Below are 22881 nucleotides of genomic sequence, written 5' to 3' on the forward strand. Positions count from 1 at the left end.
ACTCCGGGCTGAGTGCCAGTGGCCTGCAGCCTTGGCGGGAAGGAGTGGCTCTGTGCCGAGTGCCGCGGGGGCCCCGGGCTGCCTGCCTCTGGGGCTTCGGGGCCTCTGCCCGAGTTGACACCATTAGCTTTGACCAGGCTGTGGGACCTCTCCTGCCGTCACGCCCGCACCTTAGGGTGCTGCCTGCGAGGGGCAAAGGCCCCAAGGAAAACAGGACCCCAGCACAGTGCGGGCGCTTCTGTTGGCCTTGCCTTCCCATGTGGAATAAGCAAACACATCAGTGCCCCATGTGGGTTTCCACACGGACAGAAAGAAAGCACTTTTAAAGGTCAGGGGGCCGGGCTGCTGGGGCTGCCTTTCCTGGGATGGAGGAGAGTCAGAGACCCCTCGAGTGCTGGTGTTGCTTTGGCCCCTGCCAGGCAGATGGCCCCCCGGGAAGCATGCAGCCTGCCTGGGTTAGGCATTGCTGCTGGCCTGCCGTGTCCACAACACTGGTTTTATATGGTCTATCATAACAGCATGCACTTGTTTAAGTACTTATTATATGCCAGACTCCACAGCAATTCCCGGCTGGGGAAACTGAGGTACCTGATGTTAAGCCTTGCCTGAGGTTGTTCAGGTGCCAATGGGCCGATTCACGTCCCTTAGTCTGGGCAGACTCGGTCAGGCTGTCCCGTGAGTCAAAGTCATCACTTACGGGTGTTCTTGCCTTCTCTGTGCATTCCTCTGTCCTGGCATTTGTCCCTGTGGACCACAGTGGTGGCCTGGCTCTCTCCTGTCTGATCTGTGTGACCTGATGGCCCCAGAACGTGGCTCCGGGGGCCTGGCTGTCCCTGGGGCTTCGGGCAGGCCGAGGGCTGGGTCCCGGCGAGCTGACACAGTGAGCGGCTGCGGGAGGTGCTCCGCGTTTGCTCCAGCAAACGGCCCCCATTCCGGGGGGAGCACCGAGGCTCCGGGGTGCCCTGTGGTCTGTGCACAGCCCCGTGCAGAGGTGAGCCCCGCGCAGGGCCCCAGTGCCACCGAGATGGTCCTTCAGCAGCCAGAAGCAGGCTCTCAGGTGCCCCTTCCTTCTCTGATGAAGAAAACTGGCTTTCGTCTCTAAGGAGATCGTTTTCCTCCACTACGAAGCAGATTCTCCCGCAGTCATCAGGAAGGAAACCGGGGCGACTTGCCTCTCGCCTCGTTAGACTGGCCGCCTGGAGCTGAGGGCCCCACGTGGGGGGCTGGGGAGGGAGGAGGCAGCCGCAGGTCATCCTGAGAAGGTTCCTGCTGCATCTCTCAGAGCCGGGGAAGGCGGTGCCTTGGGACAGCGGTGGGGGGCCAGGGGGAGCTTGCCCGCAGCTGCGGGGGGGCCCCCTCCAGACCCGCCCCCTCCTGCTCTGCTGCTTGGCAGACCCTCTCCCCAACCTTCCGCTCACCCTGCGCGATTCTCTGATTTGCAGTCTTTGGCGCACACTAAATCTGCGCTGCCTTTCCGTAGAGTGAAGGCTGGAGCGTAGGAAGATCAAGACGGCTTTGCTTCCGTTTCATCTTTCAAAGGCCATACATACACTTGGAAGATTGATGTTTGAAAAGAAAAATTACATTTTAAAGGGAAACGCGTGTGTGAGAGGGTCGGACGCCCAGCAGTAGCTGCTGGAGGATTTGGGATCGTGGTGTTTCTCCAAAATAGTCAGTGGTCCTTGATATTTTTAACAAATTTCCTCAGAGGCAATGAAAATGTTCTCCAGCATTTGAGAAAATGTAAACAGCTAAGTAAACATTTTAGAAATATTGCAGTGAAAAGTGCAAATAATTATTCAGCATTAACTGATGCGGAGTCCAGCCGGCTGTGGACCTCAGAAATAAAGGAGGGAAGCCCAACGCTTTGGGTCTGGAACCCATGAGTCTCTGCCAACAGTGCCGAAGGCGGAAATAACGATGCTAACTGCTGCCTCTGATGGGTGAGGGCTGGTTTGCCCAGAAATGGCCAAAGTCGCTCACCTACCTGCTCACCTTCACTTCACAGCGACTCCCCGCGACCGGACGTGTGCCCCACATGTGTAGAGGGCAGGAGTCCTCAGGAGCCTGCCTGTCGTAGGGACTAAGGGAGACTGATTCAGGCTCAGCTCTGACTTGGGCTGGGCAGTAAAGCCTTGCGCCTGGAGGTGGCTTTATTTGCTGGCCCCTCCATCTGCCTTTTCCTGGAAATGGCTTGAACTTGAAGTTTAGAGAGGCGGTCAGACTCAGACTGGCTCCTGTGAGCTAGTGGGTTCAGGACACGTCTCTGTGGCTGAGCCATTAAGGAAGCGGGTTTTCAGCACACTTTGTGAATCAGGCCTCTCCGGACTCATCAGCTTGAAATTCCCTCTGGCAGGATTTATAGAGGTCAGGGCGTCTTCAGAAGTGGTTTCCTGGGTGCACCCTTCGTCCGGCTGGGAGGCAGGGAAGGCACAGCCCGGCCTCCTGCGGTCAGGGAGGTGGGGCTCTGAGCCACAGCCCCAGTGGTCTGGTCCTGAGTTGTCTGGGGCGGGGGGGGGGGGGCGGCAGAAAGAAAATGGGCTTTGTAGCACTTCAGCCGTGATAAAAAGTACTTTCAGTTGTTAATTGTCATTAGTGGTATGTCCCATTTGTTGAGTATTTATTGCATGTTGGGAACTGTGCCAAGGGCTCTGTGTGGCAAGTTCATGGTCACGCCGTTGGGTTAGAGCCATATGCTGCTTCCAGTCTCCACGTTATATACAGACAAGGGTGCTGGGAAGGCGAGAAGTGAGTGACCAGCCCAGGGCCGCCCAGGTGGACAGTGCCCTGCTTGCCCTTGGCCATGAAGCAGGTGCTTGTGGCTGGGAGGCCACAGCTGGGAGACCGAGGGGGAAGGGCTGCCACCGAACCCCACCTTAGAACCAGGATATCTGGGTCCCAGTCCTTCCCCCACAGGCATGAGCCCAGTGACACTGAGCAAGTCACTTCATCTCCCTGCGCCTTTCTCTATGAAAGGAACGATGAGAGGACATCCAGGGACAGACACGTCATGGCTCCATTCATCACACACTCCCGTCCACCTGCTTTGAGCTGTGTGGTTTCCTGTTCTAGAAGCGCGGGCTGTCTGTGCTGGGCAGATGTGAACTCAAGCTGCCGTTTCTCTCTTGTTTTCCAGGTAATGAGCCAAAAAGATCATGTCTGAAGTACAAGGAACGGTTGAGTTTTCTGTAGAGCTCCATAAGTTTTACAACGTGGATCTCTTTCAGAGAGGGTGAGTCTGCTCCTCTGTTTGTATTTCGTGGATGTGCGCATGTGTTTTCCCTCCTGGCTGGAGGTGGGGCGGGGCTGAGGGGGTGAAGGGAGGGCAGGTTCCAGGAACTTTGGGATTAATGAAAACAGGACTTCCATTATTTTTCCTGCCAAGTGGAAAATCCAAACCTCTAGTGCATTTAAAAATAAACCATATAAGAGAGACTAGAAAATGTTGATTTCTCTCCTCCCCCTGCACTTCTTTCTGCCTTTTCTCTCCATAGTCGGTCTTCCCACTGAAGCTGTCAGTCCGCGTTAGGGGCAAGTGAATTCATTGGAAGTGAAGCTTGTTTAGTTCCGATAACCTGCTCTCTCAGAAACTGAGACTTTACAGCATCCTCTTTAAATACATAATGAAGGACAGTGGCGTCCAGTTTGTGAGGGTGTACTCTGAATTTGGTTGGTCCACACAGGATCCCAGTGGGTTCCCATGATAGACTTACCTCTCGGTCATCGAAAGTAGAAACAATGGCACGAATGGTTATAGACAGCACCTAAATGCAGCCCAGGACTCTGTCCTCATGTGACCGCCACCCTTCCCCCAGTTACAGACCAGGGACCCGCGTGCCTAGACACCGTGTGAAGTGTGCACAGTAAGGGAGCAGAACCGTAGCCACCTGTTCGTTTGTTTTTGCTGCGAAACAAATGACTCTAACCTTAGTGACTCGACGCCATGACTTTGGATTTGGCACCTGATGTGCGTAGACGATCTGAGCTGGGTTCAGCCTTGAGGTTCCTTCTGCAGAGCTGGACCAGGGGCTCAGCTGATCTCCACTGGGTGCGATTGGGGTCTGGGGCCGCCAGCCGGGAGGCCGGGGCTCTGTCCTCTGTGGGCTCTCAGTCTCCAGCCCGGCTTGCTGGTCTGCAGCTGGGCCCTGAGAGTGAGGTGGGAATGCATGCAGTGTCCTGTGGTCTGGCCTCAGGACCAGCGTCATGCTGTTTTCATGGCCTTATGTGGACCAAAGCCAGGACAAGACCATGCTGGACTCCGGGTCGGGAAGAGGACACCATCTCTTGATGCAAGAGGAAGAATCTGTGTTCGTTTATCTGCCACTTTGAGTTTCAAAGGGACCGTTCTGACATGAAAGCGTCAAGTGCCTCTTACGTGTCATGGTACAAAGACAGACTGCGGTGGTGCTGAGCCCTTGTGGCAGGTGACCTGCGTTACTAGGAAATGGTCTGGGGCCAGCTGCGTGTTCCAGGGGAAGGGGCGATGTGAGGGGTTCCGGGCAGGGCTCTGGAGATGGACTCTGATCTGGCAAAGCTCTGTGTCTCTGGACACCCGTTGCCCTTGGTTTGGCCCCCCTCCCTCAGCCAGAACTTGGGTGGAGTGATGAGAAGGGCCTGGACCTGGGGCTGGACCCCCTCAGTCCTGGCTTGGTTCCTGCTTCTGGAGTCCCTTGGTCATCTCCCTTCACTCTGCTCTCAAGGTTCCACACTTATTTTAGAAAAAGGAAGCATTTTGATAATGTCATGGGTCCGTCATAGCATTAGACACTTTTCTGTTCATTATCTCCTGATGCCTTGTCACCAGCCATAGGAGCAAGTGGTATCACCTGTATCATGCCAGGCAGGTGACCTGGGGTTGGGGCAGCGAATGGTAGGTACACGGCTCTGACAGAGCAGACGTGGGCTCTGGGCCTGGGCTGCCTCGCCCAAGACCCTGTATCACTCTTGTTCCGCGGGGCTGGGCTCTGAAGTGGGCTGTGCCCTCCCTAGAGGTGCACGGCGTGTCCATCTACAATTGTCTTAACCAGAACTCGGCGGAAAGTCAAGCTTCCGTAACAGTCAGACTCCCACCTCGTGGGCCCTGGCAGCCTTGTTGAGTCCACACGGCTCAAGGTCATGGAGTTCCACTCTGTCACTCACACATCACAATAGAAGCAGGTGCCCCACAGCTTCTAAGGGAGGTCCACTAAGTGGGCTGCGCCCCCTCCCAGTGCAGTGTATTGCAGGTAGTGGCCAGCCAGTCACGGACATCTGTCCATTGTTTTCTTGTTTTAAACTGCATCAACCCTCATGGAGTAGCAAATGGCTTAGGAACAAACCCTGTAAGAAAAGCATCATGAATCGAAGGTCATGTTAGTAATGAAAGTATGGCGAACCCAGGAAATGGCAGAGCCCCACCCACGTTCCCCTTGTCCAAGCCTATTGATGACTCCCGTAGAGATGGAACAACAAGTTCGTCAGATCAAAAAATAAGTAGACTGAGCCATTTGGACTTATTAAAAAGTTGATGGGTGGATTTGTAACCATAATTATTCGTAACACAGCTCAGCCTACCTGTATATGGGGGCTTCAGGTATTGACTATGACTTGTATGGAATCCAGACGTTCCAGAGTGATACCCAAAACACGAGCAGACCCCTGTGTGGTCAGGAAAGGAGGTTGAGAGAAACGCATGGAAATCGTGACTTACCCAGCATGTTATGCTGATCTTTCTAGATCCCTGTGGTTTGGGAGGTATCGTATTTGGTCATGCTCACCACTGAACTCTAATAGTGAATTAGGCTAAATTAAAGCCAGAACTTTGAATCACTCATATGTGTATATATATGAACAAAAAGGGTATGTGTTGCATTAAACATAAAATAATAATTTTTTAAAGCATAGATTATTGCATTTCTTAGCTTTTAAGAAACTTTTCCCTATATTTATAATGTACATCGTACACATGAGTAGAATTGTACACGCACATGACTTAAAAATAAGCACTCATTTTGAGGGTTGCATGCTCAGAAATGGTCCTACTGGTAAACATGCAAATCGTCAAGAGTTGGTGACCGACCACTGGTCCATCTGACAGAACAGGGAGGACTCTCACAAATGTATTCTAGTTCTTACTGATAGCCTTCTGTGGTGTCAAGGAGTGTGGACATTTAGGGACGTTATTTCTGTGTGGATAAGGACATACTCTTATGATCAAACATGTTCGAGGGTGGGATTCATAGCACCCATGTTCCTAAACTGATCCAGACAGCATTTGGATGAAGGCAGGTAGAACTCTTAGGTGGGTGGAGTGAGTTCTAGGCTCTCTCTCGAAGGTCCCATCAGCAATAAGACGGTGAGGTTAGTGGTCCCCAGCCCCTGGGTCCTAGTGCAGGCAGCTGTGGACAGGCTGGGTGTGATGCCAGCCAAGAATCTGTACCTGTCAGGGGAGCTTCTGATGGGCATAATCCTTGGTGTTCAGGGGGCTAAGGGTTTTTTCTGCTCTGAATCCCTCAGGGGCCACACTTATGGTGAAACATGATCACTTTACCTAGTAAGCTCTCCACGAGGAAGTGGTTGCTGCAACCCAAGCCTTACACACAGGGTGGGGCCTGGGTGAAAGACAGTGGGAGACCTGCTGATACCATTACACAGAAGGAAAGTAGGAAGTGAGGAAGCTGTTCCATTTGGGGGTCCTGAGGGTGTACAGTGAAATATTTGCTCCATGGGTCCTTGGGTGATAGAAATCAGAGTCAGAGCTTGCAAAAGAAGGACAGCACCCTTCCTCAGACTGGCATTGACCGTGGCCATCCAAGTGCCACCTGGCTTCTCCAGTTGATGAGACATGTCCCTTTGAACAGGAGGTCAAGGATGGCCCAGGTATCCCAGCCCAGGTGGCACTTGGATGACCCAGGTATCTCAGCTCATTGTGTCCCCGTTTGGCCAAATAGGCTCTTCTCCGAGATTTGTTGTGAGATGCTGTGTCGAAACCACGTGGACACGAACTCAGAGTTTCGCATGAGAACTGCCCCGATCAGGGAGTTGCTTGCTCGTGGCACATTTATACTCACTTGTGGGTGGTCTGTCTAGTCCCAGATCACGTGCCACCTCTTGTTGATGTTTGCTTGGTGCAAACAGTCCAAATTTATCCAAAGTCTATGCTGACGGAGGCAGATTCTTGAAGGAAAAGCACCTCTTCAAACCAGTGCACAAACACCGTGAGCCGCCACCTCTGCGTCTGGCAGCCACACCCATCCAGACAACAGGCAGGGCACAGGGGGCCTTGGGGATCCTGGCTTGGGGCTCAGACCTGACTTTGAAGCCAGGCTCTGCTACTTATAAGGGCTGAGAATGGGAGGACATGTCTTTAAACGTTTGGAGCCACCATTTTATCGCTTGTAAAGTGGAGATGACAAAGTCTTCCCATGGGGTTACAATGCTAACTGCATTAATTGACATAGGCGGAACAGCTAGCATGGTGCCTGGTATCGAGTAGATGTTGTTTAAATTGTCACTCCTGCTCTCACTCCTCAGTCTAGTGCTCACAGCCCAAGCCACTTGACCTTGACCTTCTTCTACCTTAGTGTCTGTGCTCAGACCCTTGTCCCTCTTCCTCCTAATGTCTGCCATAAAAATTCTGCCCTGTGCAAAGTCCAGCGCCACTATAAAGTCCTCCCCCAACCATCCTGCACATCGCTATTACTGACCGTATTCAGCCCAGTGTTTAGGAATCCCCCTTCCCCTCTTCCTGGAGCACATCTTGTGTTTGGTTCTGTCATCCACTCACAAATGCAGTGCTATAAACACCAACATGTCATTACAGTCGGCTCTCCAGCCCGGACCCTACAAGGCAGACTGCCCTTCAGGTATTTACGAGCCAGTGAGAAGACAGGTACTCCACACACTGCGACCATGATGGGCAGCGTGTTCTGTAACAAAGATGGGTTTGGGGTGCTGTGAGGAGAAGCAGCTGGGGGGACCCAATCTGTGGGCAGAGTCAGAGAAGTTGCCCCGGGAGGAGACAGCATCAGAACCATCTCTTGTCACTCGTCACTTGATGGGTGGGAGCTGGCCACGCAGCAGACCTGGAAAGACAGGCATAGGTCAGAATGGCTCAGTGGGGTCAGGAGGGTCGAAGTGAGGGAAAGCGTACAGATGGGGAGGGCAGGAGGTAGAGGATGATAGCATTTGTCCTGGCCTGTCTTCGTTAGACTCGTGACGGTAGGGAAGTTCGTGGCCCAGACCGTGCTTTCTTAGTGGGGCTGTGAGGTCTGCTGCCCCACCGTGGGAGAGTGGGTCTGAGCGAACCCCCCTCTGCACATTCCTTCTGCTCGAGCTCCTAAAGAGCCTCTGGGTTGGCTTTCCAGTGTAGGCTCCGGGGGTCCGAGAGCAGGGGGGAGGTGCTGTTTCACATACAATAGTCTTCTCATTAGGAAACGCAATACTTGAGTGAGCAACTCATGGTACAGCCCATTGTGTGAGTATTTGTAAGCCATCAGTATGTACGTAACTTACTTATACCTCTTTGTGAGAATGTGAGCCGTCGTGTCTAATACTGTTAGCTGAAAGGGAACTAAGTGATGTCCTTGGAAATGAATTTAAATGTCATCTTCAATCTTAATTTATACCAGGCTCCTCATCAAACTGATTTTCATTGAGCGAAGGTTTTCATCTGACGTTCAGCTTCATCTTCCATCTCTTTGCCATGCCTTCTCTGCAATATGGTTTAGAAGGTTTTCTCCTCAGAGGCAGACGAACGATTTCGCAGGGAACTTCAGTCCTGTCCACGGAGCAGATGCGTCAAAAAGACCTCCGGACAGACCCACGGATCTGATATGAAAGGTCGGATGCTCCCAGAAACGTTAGGACCATGGTTCTCTTTGAACAAACTCACCCGTCTTTCCTCTCCCAGAGGGAAAATGGCTGAGTTGTATGTCAAGTGGCTCTTGAAAGAAAATGCTGTTGTGACATTGCCCATCACAGCCTGATGTCCAGGGACAGCCAGCTCCCTGTGAAATTAGCTAACCAGCCCTGATGGGCCTTAATAGACTCAGAAATGCAATTATCTTTGCTTGCCAGAGATCAATTAATTGATTCGTCTGGTTCTGTCACAAACAGTCCTTTTTCTTTTTACTTCTTTTATTAAAATACAAGGTCTGCTCAGAAGGTATCCAACCATGTAATATGAAAAGTAGAGACATTTATTGAAGAAGATACAAGATTCAAGAAACATTGTACATAGGACAATGACTCCTCAGTCCCCTTCAAAGTAGGCACCTTGGGACCTCACACAGTTCTCCCAACTGCCATCAGCTGCCCCATTGTATTTTCCTGAATGTCACTGATGGTTTGAAATCTCCTCCTTTTCGAAGGTGATTTGAGTTCTGGAAAAAGCCAAAAGTCTCAGGGTGCCGGATCTGAGCTATGGAGTCTGAGTCACCTGGGTGACTTGATGTTTCATCAAAAAACTGCAGGAGTTGTGACGCATGAGCGGGCTGATGTGATGAAACTGCCAATCACCAGCTGCCTGTAGTTGTGGCCTCTGAACCATTTGAAGAGTTTCCACGGAGGGATGTCCAGGCTTTAGTGCAAACTGGATGCAGACTCATTGCTCTACTCACTCAGTCATTCTGAATGTGACGACCACACAGTGCATATGCTCACTCAACCGCATCTACCGTCCCCACTGACCAGTACAGTGAAGTCCTCATTGTTCACACATGTGCATTCCAGTCCACGCTCCTTGGCTGCCAGCTTACATAGATGTCATGGAAACCTTTATTATTGTTATGTTAACAATGTCTGGACATTTTCCGGTCAGGCCTTGTGTGCTGAGATTCCTTCCAGTCAGTCCCTCTTTGAGGGGGGCAGGGCATTAGGATTGGCAGAGGGCCACACTGGGCGTTCAGCTTACAGAGGGAGGGCCTTGGAGGTCAGAGTGGAGGTGGGCCTACAAGGGTAGCACTATCAGGGCCTCAACAGGGACACATTTGTGAAGACAGCATCCCCCCAGTGAATGGCCAGGGGGTACGATTTTCCCACTGAAAGCCATGGGTGTAATTCACCATTTCAGCCCCAGGAGTTCCCACCTGTGCAAACCAGATCCTTCTGTGTGTTTGTCTAAATTGGTCTGACCTGGGGTTCTTGCATTTCCATCCAGCACAAGGGGGGTGGGGTGGGGTGGGCCCAGTAATTTCTAAGAGGCTTCTTTCTCTCAAATCCTGTAATTAATATTTTCATACAAATGTGACCTTCCCCTCCCCATAAAATGTCATTATTATAATTATTTCCACAGAGAGTGAGCAGAGGTTAGTTACCCAAGTGCTTATAGAGATGGATATTCCGGATTATTTTTCTAGCGAATCCACATTCCCGTTAACAATGATCCTGATCCTGGCTTATCTTTTTTTACTTTAGAATCTGTGACTTCAGGAGTCAGCTGCTGCTTTAAGCCTTTTATCCTCTTAACCCCTGGCTGAGGACAAGCCGGGTGGGTGTGTAGGGGAAGGAGCCTGGCAGGGGGCGACTGTGGCCCTGCAGAGAAGCCTCTGGTGAGCTCAGATGCACCCGCAGGGCCTGTCACCTCCCGTGGACCGAGGGCAGAGCCCAGTGCCTGGTCCCCAGTCCCCTGTGTGTGGCCCCTCCAGTTTGCAGTCCAGGTGGCTCCTACTCAGGCCTCTTAAAGAGAGAAGGGAACAGCAGGGACACAGACGTGTCTCCTAAGAGACAGAGGCCTTGGTTCTAATTTCATTTCTCTTGTTCCTTGCCAGGCACCAGGGCTGGTTACTGACCTTCTGTGACCAAAGCCCAGTACGGGTCTTGTTTCCCGAGGCTTTGGGAAGCACAAGGTCAGTGATGACGTAGAATCACGGTACTTTGTTTAGAGCTGGGAGAGACCCTACTGCTGTTTTCATGCACCTGCAGTACAGGTTAAGGTGATGAAAAAGCAGCGGACTGTGAAAATGAGCTGGGGGTGCCTGGCTGCAGAAGCAAGAGCAGATACCCTGGCTTTATAGACAGAGAAGTGTGTGCATGCACACACACGTGCGTGCATGTGTGAGAGAGAGAAGTGTGTGCATGCACACACACAGCCGGCTATGTGATGGGCACGCTCCCATTCAAGCTGCCGTTCCTGGTTCACTGCTGAGAGCTTTATGAAGTGGCCTCTGCATCCCCCTTTCAACGTGGGGAATCTTGTCCCTTTCTTCCTTCTGTCCAGTGCACTTAGATGGTGCCTGCTCCCTGGTGAACTTGCTGAGCCGGCCCTCACGGTACTGTGGGTGTTGCCAACAGCCATGACCTTGAGGCTGCAGCTCCATCAGGCTGGGGACTAAGGTCCCAGCAGCATAAGCCTCTCTGAGCCTCACAGCCAACCTGCGGGGGTCCCACGGACTCCCCAGCCAGCCTGACCACGGAGACATCCCAGTTGCAGTTTGCCCCCTAGAATGGTGGTCAGGTTCATCGTCCCCCGTCACTGTCATGGCCGAGCACCAAATGGAGCTTCTGTGCGGTAGTTCCTTCCAAACAGTTCTGCCGAGACAAAGATTTGATTGATGAGAACATGGAAATTTTTATACAAAGGGAAGAAAGAGAATCCCTGGAAGACTCCAGAATGGCTTCAAACTCCTGGCAGTTTTTATATCAAAAGACAGTTAAGAGACATAGAGGGTCGTGGGAGCAAAACTAGCCATGGCAGTGACAGTTTCTTCTCAAAGGACAAATTCTGCCGGCCGGGCCGGGCGTCCATCAGGGCTCTTCTCTGAGCGAACGCTGGGCGGGTGTGCTTGCCTGTCATCTCTCTGTCTCTGCCTGTCAATCACCCGCAGTCAGCCACCTGGCTGTTTTGGGCACAGTGTAGTGACCTACTTTACCTGTCATCGGAGCTCGTGTGGGAAATCATGACTCATTCTAGGTTGTGTGATTCTTCTTTTCAGGAGGGAGGAAGGGCTGAAGGCGGCGGCGTCCAAAATAGTGCTTTCGGCGCCTGTGTTTTTGGGTCCCTACCGTGTGCTGGCACCTGTCCTGTGTGGCCTCATTTATTCCTCACAGCAGAGCTGCAGATGGGTGCTCTCATCTCTCTTTGGCAGATGCAGAAACTGAGGCTCAGGCTCGGCGAGGCGGGGTGCTGTCGGCCGGAGACTGACGATGCCCTGAACCGCGTCCGAAACGCTTTCCCTGAGGTTGTACACCTGGCAGGTGGCCAAGGTTCCAACCCGGGCGCGACCCCAAAGACCTTACCTCCCCAGCGTGGCACAGTGCCTTCCCCTAAGACTTTCTGTATTACAATGATAATGGCAACGATTCTGTTAATCCAGCTAAGGATTATTGGAGGCTTATCTGGGGCTGCGTTAAACATTTTTTATGTTACCCTCATCCAACCCAATGTGTTGGGTCTCATTGTTTATCTGCAGGTTACAAAGGAGGAAATGGTAGCTCAGAGCGGTCACACAGGTGGGGGGTGATGCATCTGAGACTTAAACCTCACTCTGTGTGATCTCACAGTGGTGCCTTTAACCACCACACCCACATCTGCCAGTGGAGGCCATGTGTGTACGCAGTAGAGTGTACTAGCACGAATACTCGGTTCTCGTGCCTCCTCCTCCGTCCTATACCCCGGCCAAACTGAGCTCCCCTCTGTCCCCACGTACTTTCTCCTTCTCCAGGAACACCCCTCTTCATCTTCTCAAACTGTTCTTTGACCCTGAACGCTGTTCCCTCTTCCCCAGCATGGCCCAGACCTGCCCACTCTTCAGGGTGGGGTCAGGGGGCATGTGGCTTCAGCGGCGCTAACTTATTCTTGGAAAGTGGGTCAAACCCTGAGTAAGCCAGGCGAACTCAGGCGTAGTGATATACAGAGTGCATGGCGTCCCCCACCATCATGCTGTTGGCCACAGCCTGCGCCCTGATATGGACAAGCACATGGCGACTCCCCAGGGCATGTAGACCTACTGAATGCAGTTCTAGCCTTGATCCCCAGAGACCAGCATCATAGTGCAACTCTGCTGGAAATGGGTGATGTCCGGGATCCTGCCTTCAGTGATCCCTCACCACCATCATGCTGTTGGCCACTCTGCCCTACTGGCCTTGAACTCTGATTTTTGCTCCCATTTTTTGACATGTGAGGCCTTTCATGCACATTCTACTACCTTTAGGGACCAGTGTAAATTCCCTTCTGCCTTGACCGTACCCTGCCTGCCATGTCAGGGAATGTCTTCGCATTCCGAGCTGACCTTGCTTTCACTCATCTCAGAAACCCCGAGTGCCTCCTTGGGACTAGGGTTATTATTTGTGAATCTGGCCTCCTTCTCTGCTTGACTGGAAGCTCCTCAAGGGCAAGGGCAGTTTCATCACTCCCCTGTGTATCCTCAGCCCCAGTCTTGGTGCCTTGCACCCAATGTCGGTCAGTTTGCCGTTGAGTATGCTGGAGTGGCAGGCGTGTGAGCGGAGCAGACAGAAGCTTGCAATGGCATTTCTGTTACTGTCCCCAGCACGGCATCTCAGAGTTCGGGCCCTTCATGCTCTGATCATGAATCGTCATGTACCTGTGCACCTGCTGGTGGCATGGGCAGGTTGACCCCAACTTGAAGGACACTTTTGCATCTTCGGAGTTTCATAGCCATGAGCCTCCATCCCAATTCTTCTGAGCTATAAGTCTGTGAGTAAGAGACGTCTTTTCTGAAACCTCAGGTTTCTGTGGGAATCCTGGAAGAGACGATGAGCATCTTATGTGCGTGCTCTCCAGGCAGAACGTGGCCATGCGCGCCAAACAGCTGGCTTGGGGCCTAGCTCAAGGTTGGCTTCTAAGAACGGGTGACTTCCTGTGTTCTCACTCTGATGCTGTGGTTGTTGTTGCTAATAATGACGATGGGCCTGAAAGGACAATGAGATAACTTATCCATCTGTTGGTTGAAGGTCTCTTCTTATCACTCAATATCAGTAGGTATCCAAGAAGAAGGCGATGCCCCGATATGTTGGTACGATGGGTGGATGATGAGTCCACACTGGGGACCCTGCAAACCATGTGGGTGGCCCCTGGGACTCTCCTTGCCTTTTCTGTGTTCACTTCTCCTTAGCAATCTGATGAGTCAGAGTTTTGATGATGAGCACAACCGTAGCTTGGAAAGAACTTGGTGCTTGTTACACCTCAAGCACTGTGCTGGGGTTCCAAGTGTCATAGCCCATTTGGTCATCTCAACAACTGATGTTGACTTTGAGAAAACCATGCTCAGAGAGATGAAATTAACTGCTCAAGGTCATACCCCACCCTAAGTGGCAAATCCAGGATTTAACACCTGGCCTGTCTGGGGCGAAAGCCAGCACCCTGGGGATCCATCATGTTTTCATGCCACGCCTTTGTCCCCTGTGCCGAACAACCTGTGAGTGGTGTTCGCCTCCCAATCCGTCCCCTCTGACTGCCGGGGACCAGCTCGGGATCTGGTCTTGCCAGTTAGGAGTGTTCTGTCTGCAGAGACCTCTGTCACAGTGTGATGTCGCGTGGCAGATTTTCTGGTCTGAGGTTCTAAATTGCCCATGTCATTTCAAGCTGTGCGAGAAGCTTGAAAGCCGACTTTGCACGCAGCCTCATTTAATCAAGCAACATGCATGCGAGGAAAAGCAAATGCTCCCTCAAATCCAAAGGGAGGCAGGTCGCCACCTGTTGAGCATCACTGGGTACAAAGCAGCTCGTGACGAATCCCGTTCCATGTTGACCCTTCGAAAGGAACCTTCCTTTTACCTGCAAAGGGAGCCTGTACCAGCCCCTTTTCTTCAAGCAACCTGGACACATGGCCGCTCAGGCCAATGAGAAAGCCCAACTGGGTTGACTCATTAGGCGCGGGCAACAGGTCCACCCGTTTGCTCACAGGCGGTGCGAGCAAACATGGCAGACGAGATGCAGGGATGGGAGGCCCTCCACGGGGCCCGGGCAGCTCAGCAACCCGATATTTATGCGCAGTGTCTCCAAGGAGCCTACTTGGTTGCGTTGCTAGTCTGAGTTGGTAAGAAGCTGCTCGTATGAATAGGGACCTGTGTCTATGAGCAGTTTGGAGCCAGCATGCAGGAGTTAGAATAGCAACGATAATACCCATCATTTTTATTTCTATTCATAGCAACTCCACAAAGCCACTGGCACCCCCACTGGTGAAGGAGAAGACGGGAGTTCAGAGAGGTTTAAATAGTCTTAAGTCACCACACGGTATCATTGTCATTGTCACTGCTGCTGGAGTTTCGTTTTGGGTTTTGGAAGAGGGGACAATGTGGTAAGGTTGTGGACGCTTTGTGTAAACCTCCCAGTCTGTGTGAAAAGGGCACGCACCGTGGAAAGGTCCTTCCTCCCATCGAGTCAGGGGAGGATTGTCCCTGGAGCCCCATTAGTGTGGTTTTACTTGATGAGGTGTCTCCAAAAATAAAATAGATGTTTCCAGAACGCTTGCCAGCGTGAGTCGCACCCAGCAGTGACTCCCTTAGAATTACTCCAAATCACCCAATCATTGACCCTGTTCAGGTTTCATGTTTCTTTTGGTTAAAAGAACCGGGTGACGCTGGTCATGAGGACAGAGGGTGCTGCTCGGTGTGTGAGACTGGCTTACACAGGAAGAGTTGTAGCATTGTTGATCTTCATGATGGGAACCCTCCCAGCATGGCCAAGTTTAGGCTAGCAACTTGAAGCCAAGGAACACGAAGCATTCCGGAGAACAATGCGTGGACTGAGGACACGCCGCTGCATGGTGGGGAAGCACCGCTTGCAACAGTACGACTCTGGGAAATGGGTCACTGCGTGGCTACGATCCACTCACTTGCAGTTCTGCCGGTGTGGGGACAAGAATACTTGGCAGAGTCGTCCTTCTTTGTGAGGAGGGGTGGGGGATTACGGATTTGGAGCTGACAGCTGACAGTGCGAGCCACGCAGACTCTTCCAGATCAGCAAGGAGAGGAGGAGGGTCATCGCTGTGAATATCGGCAGCATCTAAATGAATCGCTAGGATCATTGTGTTTTGACCACATCGCAATATCCACACAAATTTCACCAAGCTCTTGGAGTCCCCTTCTCTTGAAAAAAAAAAATCTGATTTGCTGTGGGGGCCAGTAAACCTGAACAGAATGTTTTGCAGTCTGGTTGTGGTGGGTGGAGACTGTCAGAACAGATGAATCAGTCCGAGTGTGTAGTAGAAATTACTGGTCATTTCCTGGGTCTTCTTCTATGATTATTTTGAATACCCAAACTTCTCCCAGTGCCAAAGGCGGGGACATAAGCGTCATAGAAGAGACAACTGCCCTGCTGACCACGCCACGAAAGGGCGCACGTCATGTCGTTCTTACCGAGGGACGTCAGCGAGGGACGACTCTTTCTTTTTATTCCCCTGAGGAGCCCTGTGCAGACCAGATGACTCAGCCTTTCCAGCTTGTTGTCTGAAGTCGCCCACCCCCTGCGCTTCGCATCTCTGCTCTCTCTGACCCGAACTCGCTCCCCCATCTTCTCCTCCCACGGCTCCTTCCCTGAGGATGAGAGGAGCTTCAAGGCTCCTTCCTGCACAGCGTGTTTCTAGGGGCCCTGGCTGGGGGGAGGTGGCTCTACGTGTAGTTAAAGGGTGTTCGTAATGAAATAATAAGCTCATTTTGGAGATTTGCTTCTAAATGTTATTTAATGAATATGTACTGAGTATTTACAAATTTCTCCATGTCTGGAGGTCAGTGTTCTCATCTTCAAAAAGGAAATTATGGCATCAAAGATTTCCTGAAAGAATTAAACACTATGGCATATGTCATGAGTGAGCTGGTGTGTGGATTTGTGACCCGGCAGAAGGTCCATGTCAGACAAGAGAAGGTACCTCAGGGGCCTTAAGCGTCCTGTTTAATCAGGACAGAGCCAAGCGGGTGGGTCTAACTGCAGCTTATTTCTTTTCAACGCGTTCTTATAAAACATCTGAAGTTCAAAATGATGACTAAACGCTTGAAGCGCCATTGGGTGGCATCAGTGTTTGTAAGGAATAACAATTCAGACAGTGCTTTGGAATTATTTATAAGAGGGTTTTGAGTTATACAACCAACTGCGACTCCAGAAAGGTGTAGAAGAAACTGTACCTCTAGACTTAGAGTCGTGTCTGCCCTTTGCTGGCCTCTCTGTTTTGGATAAGTGGTCTGGCGTCAGCAGTGACCTGATGTTTTTATTTGGTCGGCACTTGCGAGGATGTTTTCTTTCACAGAGAATTTATGGAGGACCATACAAAACTGAATACGCGGAAGTCCTGCTGAAGCAGGTGCTGGCGCAGGGACACTTAATAAACCTTGAGCATGACTGTAGCTGCTCCCAGCACAGTCTGATCGGAAAGGGGTGCTCAGCTTCTGGCAACGATTGACCCACTTTATGTCCAGCGAAGAAGCCGTTGGAACATTACAGCTGGGGAGAGTGGTGGGGGGTTGTGGGATTTGTGTCTCTTCCTGCAGTGACAGAATTTTTGAAACGAGTAGGTCTTTTATTAAAGAAGTCCTGCCAGGGTCACTTTGCATTTGCACAAATCAGAGTCTGGCAGTTATTGGCCTGCTGGAGTTCGGCCTGCATGCACATTTGTTCTGTAAACAGAGGGGCCAGGTCGCTGCTGCTAATTCTGCGTGCGGTGGCTGTTACCACACTCGCCATTGTCATTGATTTAGGGGCCGCCATTTACAGTTTTAAAGTTGTTTTGTGAAAATACAAATTTCTGTCTTTCCCTGAAATACTGAAGTGTCCTGCAATGCACTGCCCACGTAGCTGCCCAGTGGTACTACTGGGCTACTTTTACGAAGTGGCTGCCCCCTGGTGGTCAGGGCAGGAACCTGCTCTGCCTCAGTCTCCCTCACCCAGGCAAGGGCGCTCACAGTTGATGGCTGTGGGGCTTCCCCGTGGGTCTCGTGGTCTCGCGGTCCTAACTGTGCACTGAGCCTTTGCTCCCAGGGGACGGCAGAATCCTGGGAGCCTCCACCACAGCCCTTTGGTCAGCTGGCCCATACCCGACCTTGTTTCAGGCGTGTTTCTGTTTAGGTGGGTTTCTACATTGTACTCGGTTCACTGACATTGAACTCAGGGCCGGTCAGTCACACCGTAGCTCATACCCGAATGGAGCGAGTAGGAAGATTCACAAACACAGGATCCTTGGGGAGCATCAGCTGCATGGGATTTGCAAATAGTTTTTCTTGCTCTGTGGTTTGTCTTTTCATCGTCTTCACAGAGCATCTGGCAGAAGACAAGTTTTTAATATTGATGATGTTGAATTTATCAATTTTTAAATTTACGCATCATGCTTTAACGTCAAGTTTAAGAACTCTTTGCTTAGCTCTAGATTCCAAAGCTGTCTTCTACTTTTTTCTTAAAAGTTTCATAGTTTTGCCTTTTGCCTCTAAGTCTGTGATCTTCTTTGAGTCATTTTTTGTACCAAGTGTCAGATTTCAGTTAAGTGTCTCGTTTGGGTTTTGGTTTGGCCCATGGATGTCCGGTTCCTCCGGGACCATTTATTGAAGAGGCCACTTCCCTTCATTGAACTGCCTCTCAACCCTCGTCAAAATCCCATGGGTAGACTTGTGCTCTTGTGGCTGCCGGGTGGGGGCAGAGATCCTGGCTGCCCACGTGGTCCCCACTCGCATCAGGACAGGTGGGGTTTCGTCACTCTCATCAGTGGTGAGAACTGCCTCCCTGCTCGGGCCCCGTCTCGCCAGGTGGGGGAACCGGCCACAGAGGACTTCTCGGCTTTTACATGGTCTTTGGTGCTGCTGACGGCAGTGTGGAGCTACCGCTGTCTAAAGATTGTTGTGCTGGGCTGACCCTTTTCAGGTCCTTTCTCTAGAGAAAGCAGGGTCCTGTTGGTTGTGTTTTTTATCATTTATTTTTTATTTATTTATTTTGTCTTCAGCTGCTAGCATTTCTGGGTTGTTGGCTTCTCTTGGAATAGATGAGGCAGAAAGAACATGCAACAACTCACCACGACTCATCATGGTGCCTCACCATGTGGTCCCTCGGACCCGGGAGTCCCTGGACTGTTTGCGTTCTCTTCCACCTCGGAGAAGCTTCTTCTGCTGGGTGTGTCCACGCTGCCAGAGTTTCTAGCTGAGCTTAGTGAGAAGGCTGAGGAAACCGTGTGTCTACACAGTTTTCCTTGGAAGCAGACATCAGGACAGTTACCATTTTACAAACCTTTCCATGTTACAGAAACAAAAACAAATTCAGAGCAGTCGTGTGATGTATTCAAAGTCACACGGCCCTCGAATGATGTGGCCCAAGCTACAAGAATCCAGTGCCAGGGCCCTTTGCCCTACATTCCCTCAGTTTACCACGGGCATGTCAACAGTAACACTCCACACGTATGTTCCCAGTGTGAGGACATGGACAGCGAAAGAGCCCCCGGCCGTGAGCTCAGTGGGCCATGAGTAACCAGCACGTCTATGGTCCCTTTTCCTCCCATTGCACTCTGTCTTACTTACTCACATGCTATTTCATAATCAGTGAAAGGGGAGAATAGTTATGACGGGAGAGATGTGCCCGGTCACATGCGAGGGAAAAGGCCATTCGCCGTGAGGCGCAGAACTCTGGGAGATGCACCCGCACGTGTGGGCAGAGGGTGCCTCCCAGGGTGTCCTGATGTCTCGGGAGCCCGCGCGGTGTCACAAGAGCATGGAAGCTGGGGATGGGACTGACAGACTGAAAACAGGCCAGAGGAACGCACTGGCCCGGCGTGTGGCTGTGACCCAGAATTTGCAGCTCAGCTGCTGGGTTTCTAAAGCAAGTGCTTCTCTGTGGTGCAAGAAATAGCGACTCCATCTCCACGTGTGCTCCTCCACACACCAAAGCTCCACGCAAGCACAGTGCACGTCTCTGACTAAAGAGAGACCCCTCCCTTTCGTGTGCCTGCGCTGTGCGACCTGTCTGTCCCCTCTCCTGCTCCCCTGTGCCTGTGTGTGCCTCCTGTGATCTCAGGTGCACCCAGCTTCTCATCTCTGGGTTGGTCCACCGCTCATGCCAATGGACCGAGCCCCCTCAATGGCACACGTTCACGCCCGCTGCGTAGAAACATCCACGATTCCCTGTGACCTTAAGGGTTAAGACTCGGTGATTTCAGAAGAAGCCAACAAAAAGAAGTGTGAGCTTCAGCAGCCTGTCCTCTGCTCTTTCCTTAGGTATTACCAGATCCGAGTGACCTTGAAGGTGCCCTCCAGGATCGCCCACAGACTGAGCGCGTCCATCGTTGGACAGACAGGTGAGCAGGACGATGGCGGTGGGGCGCTTGCTGCTGGCAGTGAACCTGCACTGATGGCCGTGTGCCAGGGCTCAGCACAGTGCGGGGTGCGTGGAGACACGCAGCGAGGCCCTGCCGGAAGCCGCGTGAGTGAGTTTAGAAATGGAGACCCGCTATTGGTATGGCCACTGCGGGTGCATTGTTGCAAGGGACGCCGACTAGAGGAAATGCTGTCCCGGGGGGTCTGGGCATAAAGCTGGCCATGGGGAGTGTTCGCTCAAGTCACACCAGGGAGGAAGAAGGCGGAACTGGCACCCGGCAGCGCAGGGGTAAGAGGTAAGAGGTAAGAGGTAAGAGGAAGCCTGTTGTCAAAGAGAATTGGGTGCTCAGCCAGGTACAGGGGCCGAATCAGCAGGCAGTTGGCGGGAGTCAGAAGCTACACTCTGGGCTCGGGGCACAACTGCCAAACACAACCCACGTTCGAACTGGGGGCAGCTGGTGTCCAGGGGTGTCCAGGGCTCCCAGCAGGTATTCGGTGTGAGAGAGTTTTGATCAGAAACAGAAGCCTCGTTCCATCAGCGGTGAGATTTGGGCAGTGAGAGGATGGCCTGGTAGACAGACTTCCGTTAGTGAATTCGGGAGGACGTGCAGCTCGACCAGACCTCAGGGAGAAGGAGACAAATTTCGGGACAGAGGAGAGAGAAAGCAAGGAGATAAAAACACGAAGCTACGGAGAATCATTGTTTAGCTTTAACTGGACAAGTGAGACTGGGCAAGAATATTATGCAAATTAAGTCTAGTAGAGATAAAAGTTCTGGTTATGGCCACCACCCAGAAAGTTCTTTTGTGATTGGCTTGGCTGTTAGACCATCCACTGTGGGAGTTGTGGTAGGGTGTGCAAAATTGCCTGCATTTACTTGAGTTCCCACCAAGTAGGACTGTAGACGCCCTGGTCTGCTCCGCTCCTCCTTGGAGGAGGCGTGCGTGTGGGGAGGGTGGAGCGGGCCCCTTACATCTTCTCTTCCACACCTTTCCTCTCTTTGGGGAGGAAACCAGCCACCGGAGATGGTGGTCACCCCCAGCTCTGCTGTTGCCTGTGCTATAGCTCCGCCCACCCCAGTTTCTGCCAGAAGAAAGTCTGTGAACCTGACTAAGAGCAGGAGGTGTGGACCCTGACATCGTATGAACTAGTTGTATGACCTTGGGCTGTGGCAATTTTGAGTTGCCTTTCCTCACCTGAAAAGTGGCTAACAATCCGTCCTCTGCAGGATTCCTGTCTTAGCGTATAAATGAGAGTGTGTTTTACGTTCCACAGAGTTTCTCAGGGCAGAGGAGCCAGGGCAGGAACTGACCACGGTAAGCGTCCCATTGGTCTGACCCATGGGTGGTCCCAGGACCAGGGCCATGAGGCTGGCGGGCTCTGTGCTCCAGGACAGGGCGCCAACTCAGGGTGACACCTGGAAGTCAGGTGGGACTAATGCCCCACTGATCTGATGGAAGCCTTTCCCGGCTGACGAGCACTCCAGGTCTTCTGTGACTTGGTAGAGCAGCAGTGGCCGAGCCTCCCTGGGAGCTGAGGGGCCCCTGCTATGAGGACCAGGGGTTTGGGGGTCTCCCAGCAGTGGGCAGAGCCCAATGGGCAGCCTGGGAAAGAAGGGCGAAGACAGGGCCATATGGAGAGAAAGAAAGAAAAATGAAACGCAGTCCCAGGTCAGAAGCTATTTTCTTCCTTGGTCTAGTTCGACACGGGATAATTAGGAGGTGTTCAGTGCCCTTGAGTCTCACATGAGCACAGTATTTAGAACAGAAGGCTGGTGCAGGCCAGCAACAGACAGCTGCAGCGAGGCTCGCCCCTGGCTCGGGACTGGGCAGCTTTCCTGGTGGCCTCCGCACAGTGCGCTTTCCGACCGCGCTCTTTTCAGTTAGACGTTGCCGCGTTATGCGGGCCTCCAAACCTTAGTGGCTTAAAGCATGGGTTGATTCTCTTTGTTTTTTAATTTGATCTTTATCGTATTTTTCCATTACCATTTAGTCCCCTTATGTCACCCTCCCCAGCAATCACCACCCTGTTGTCCGTATCCATGAGTCCTTTTTCCTTTAGCTCGATCCCTCCACCCCCCGCCCCCCACTAGCTGTCACCCTGCTCTCCGTCAATGAGCCTGTCCCCATTTTCCTTGTCAGTTCAGTGTGTTCATTAGATTCCACAGATGAGTGAGATCATATGGTTTGACTCGGGGGCTTGGCTGGGCACTCATGTGCCACGTTCTGCTGTGGGCTCCGTCAATGGGGGGCATCTGAGACATGTTCATTCACAGGTTTGATCCCATGTTCAGTGGCTGGAGCACTTGAGGGAACGCTGGGCTTTCATTCCGTTGGGTGGTCTGACTTCTTACATGGTAGCTCAGTTTACCAGGAAGGAAAGAGAAAAAGACTGCAGGTCTCTTTGGGCATAGGCTGGGGACTGGCACGGGGCCATTCCCCCACATTCCATTGGTCAAGGTCACTGGCAAGGCCAGTCCGGCTTGGAGGGGAAGGGAACCCTACTCTGCCCCTCCGTGGGCTCCCTCTGTATGCAGAGCAGTGGGGGGAAGCGCCCACTCACATTTGCAGGCAGGCATCCAGACTAATGCTGTACTTCCTGCATGCGTTTCTGAGTTAAAGGAAAGAAACACACATATATATGAATATATATGAGACATAT

At 52.0% G+C, this 22881-nt stretch overlaps 1 protein-coding gene across 1 annotated transcript in view; it reads left to right on the forward strand.

The window, feature by feature from the left end:
- Positions 1–22881, forward strand: part of FAM135B (family with sequence similarity 135 member B) — a 158321-nt gene that overhangs the window by 64843 nt on the left and 70597 nt on the right. Inside the window, exons 2-3 of the mRNA XM_037166411.2 lie at positions 3137–3232; positions 20122–20201. Coding sequence (XP_037022306.2) covers positions 3156–3232; positions 20122–20201 — 157 coding nt within the window. The 5' untranslated portion in view covers positions 3137–3155. The remainder of the gene's footprint in view (positions 1–3136; positions 3233–20121; positions 20202–22881) is intronic.

Source organism: Artibeus jamaicensis, unplaced genomic scaffold, assembly GCF_021234435.1.
Source record: "Artibeus jamaicensis isolate MK-2021 breed Jamaican fruit bat unplaced genomic scaffold, CSHL_Jam_final scaffold_916, whole genome shotgun sequence".
Lineage (NCBI taxonomy): Eukaryota > Metazoa > Chordata > Mammalia > Chiroptera > Phyllostomidae > Artibeus > Artibeus jamaicensis.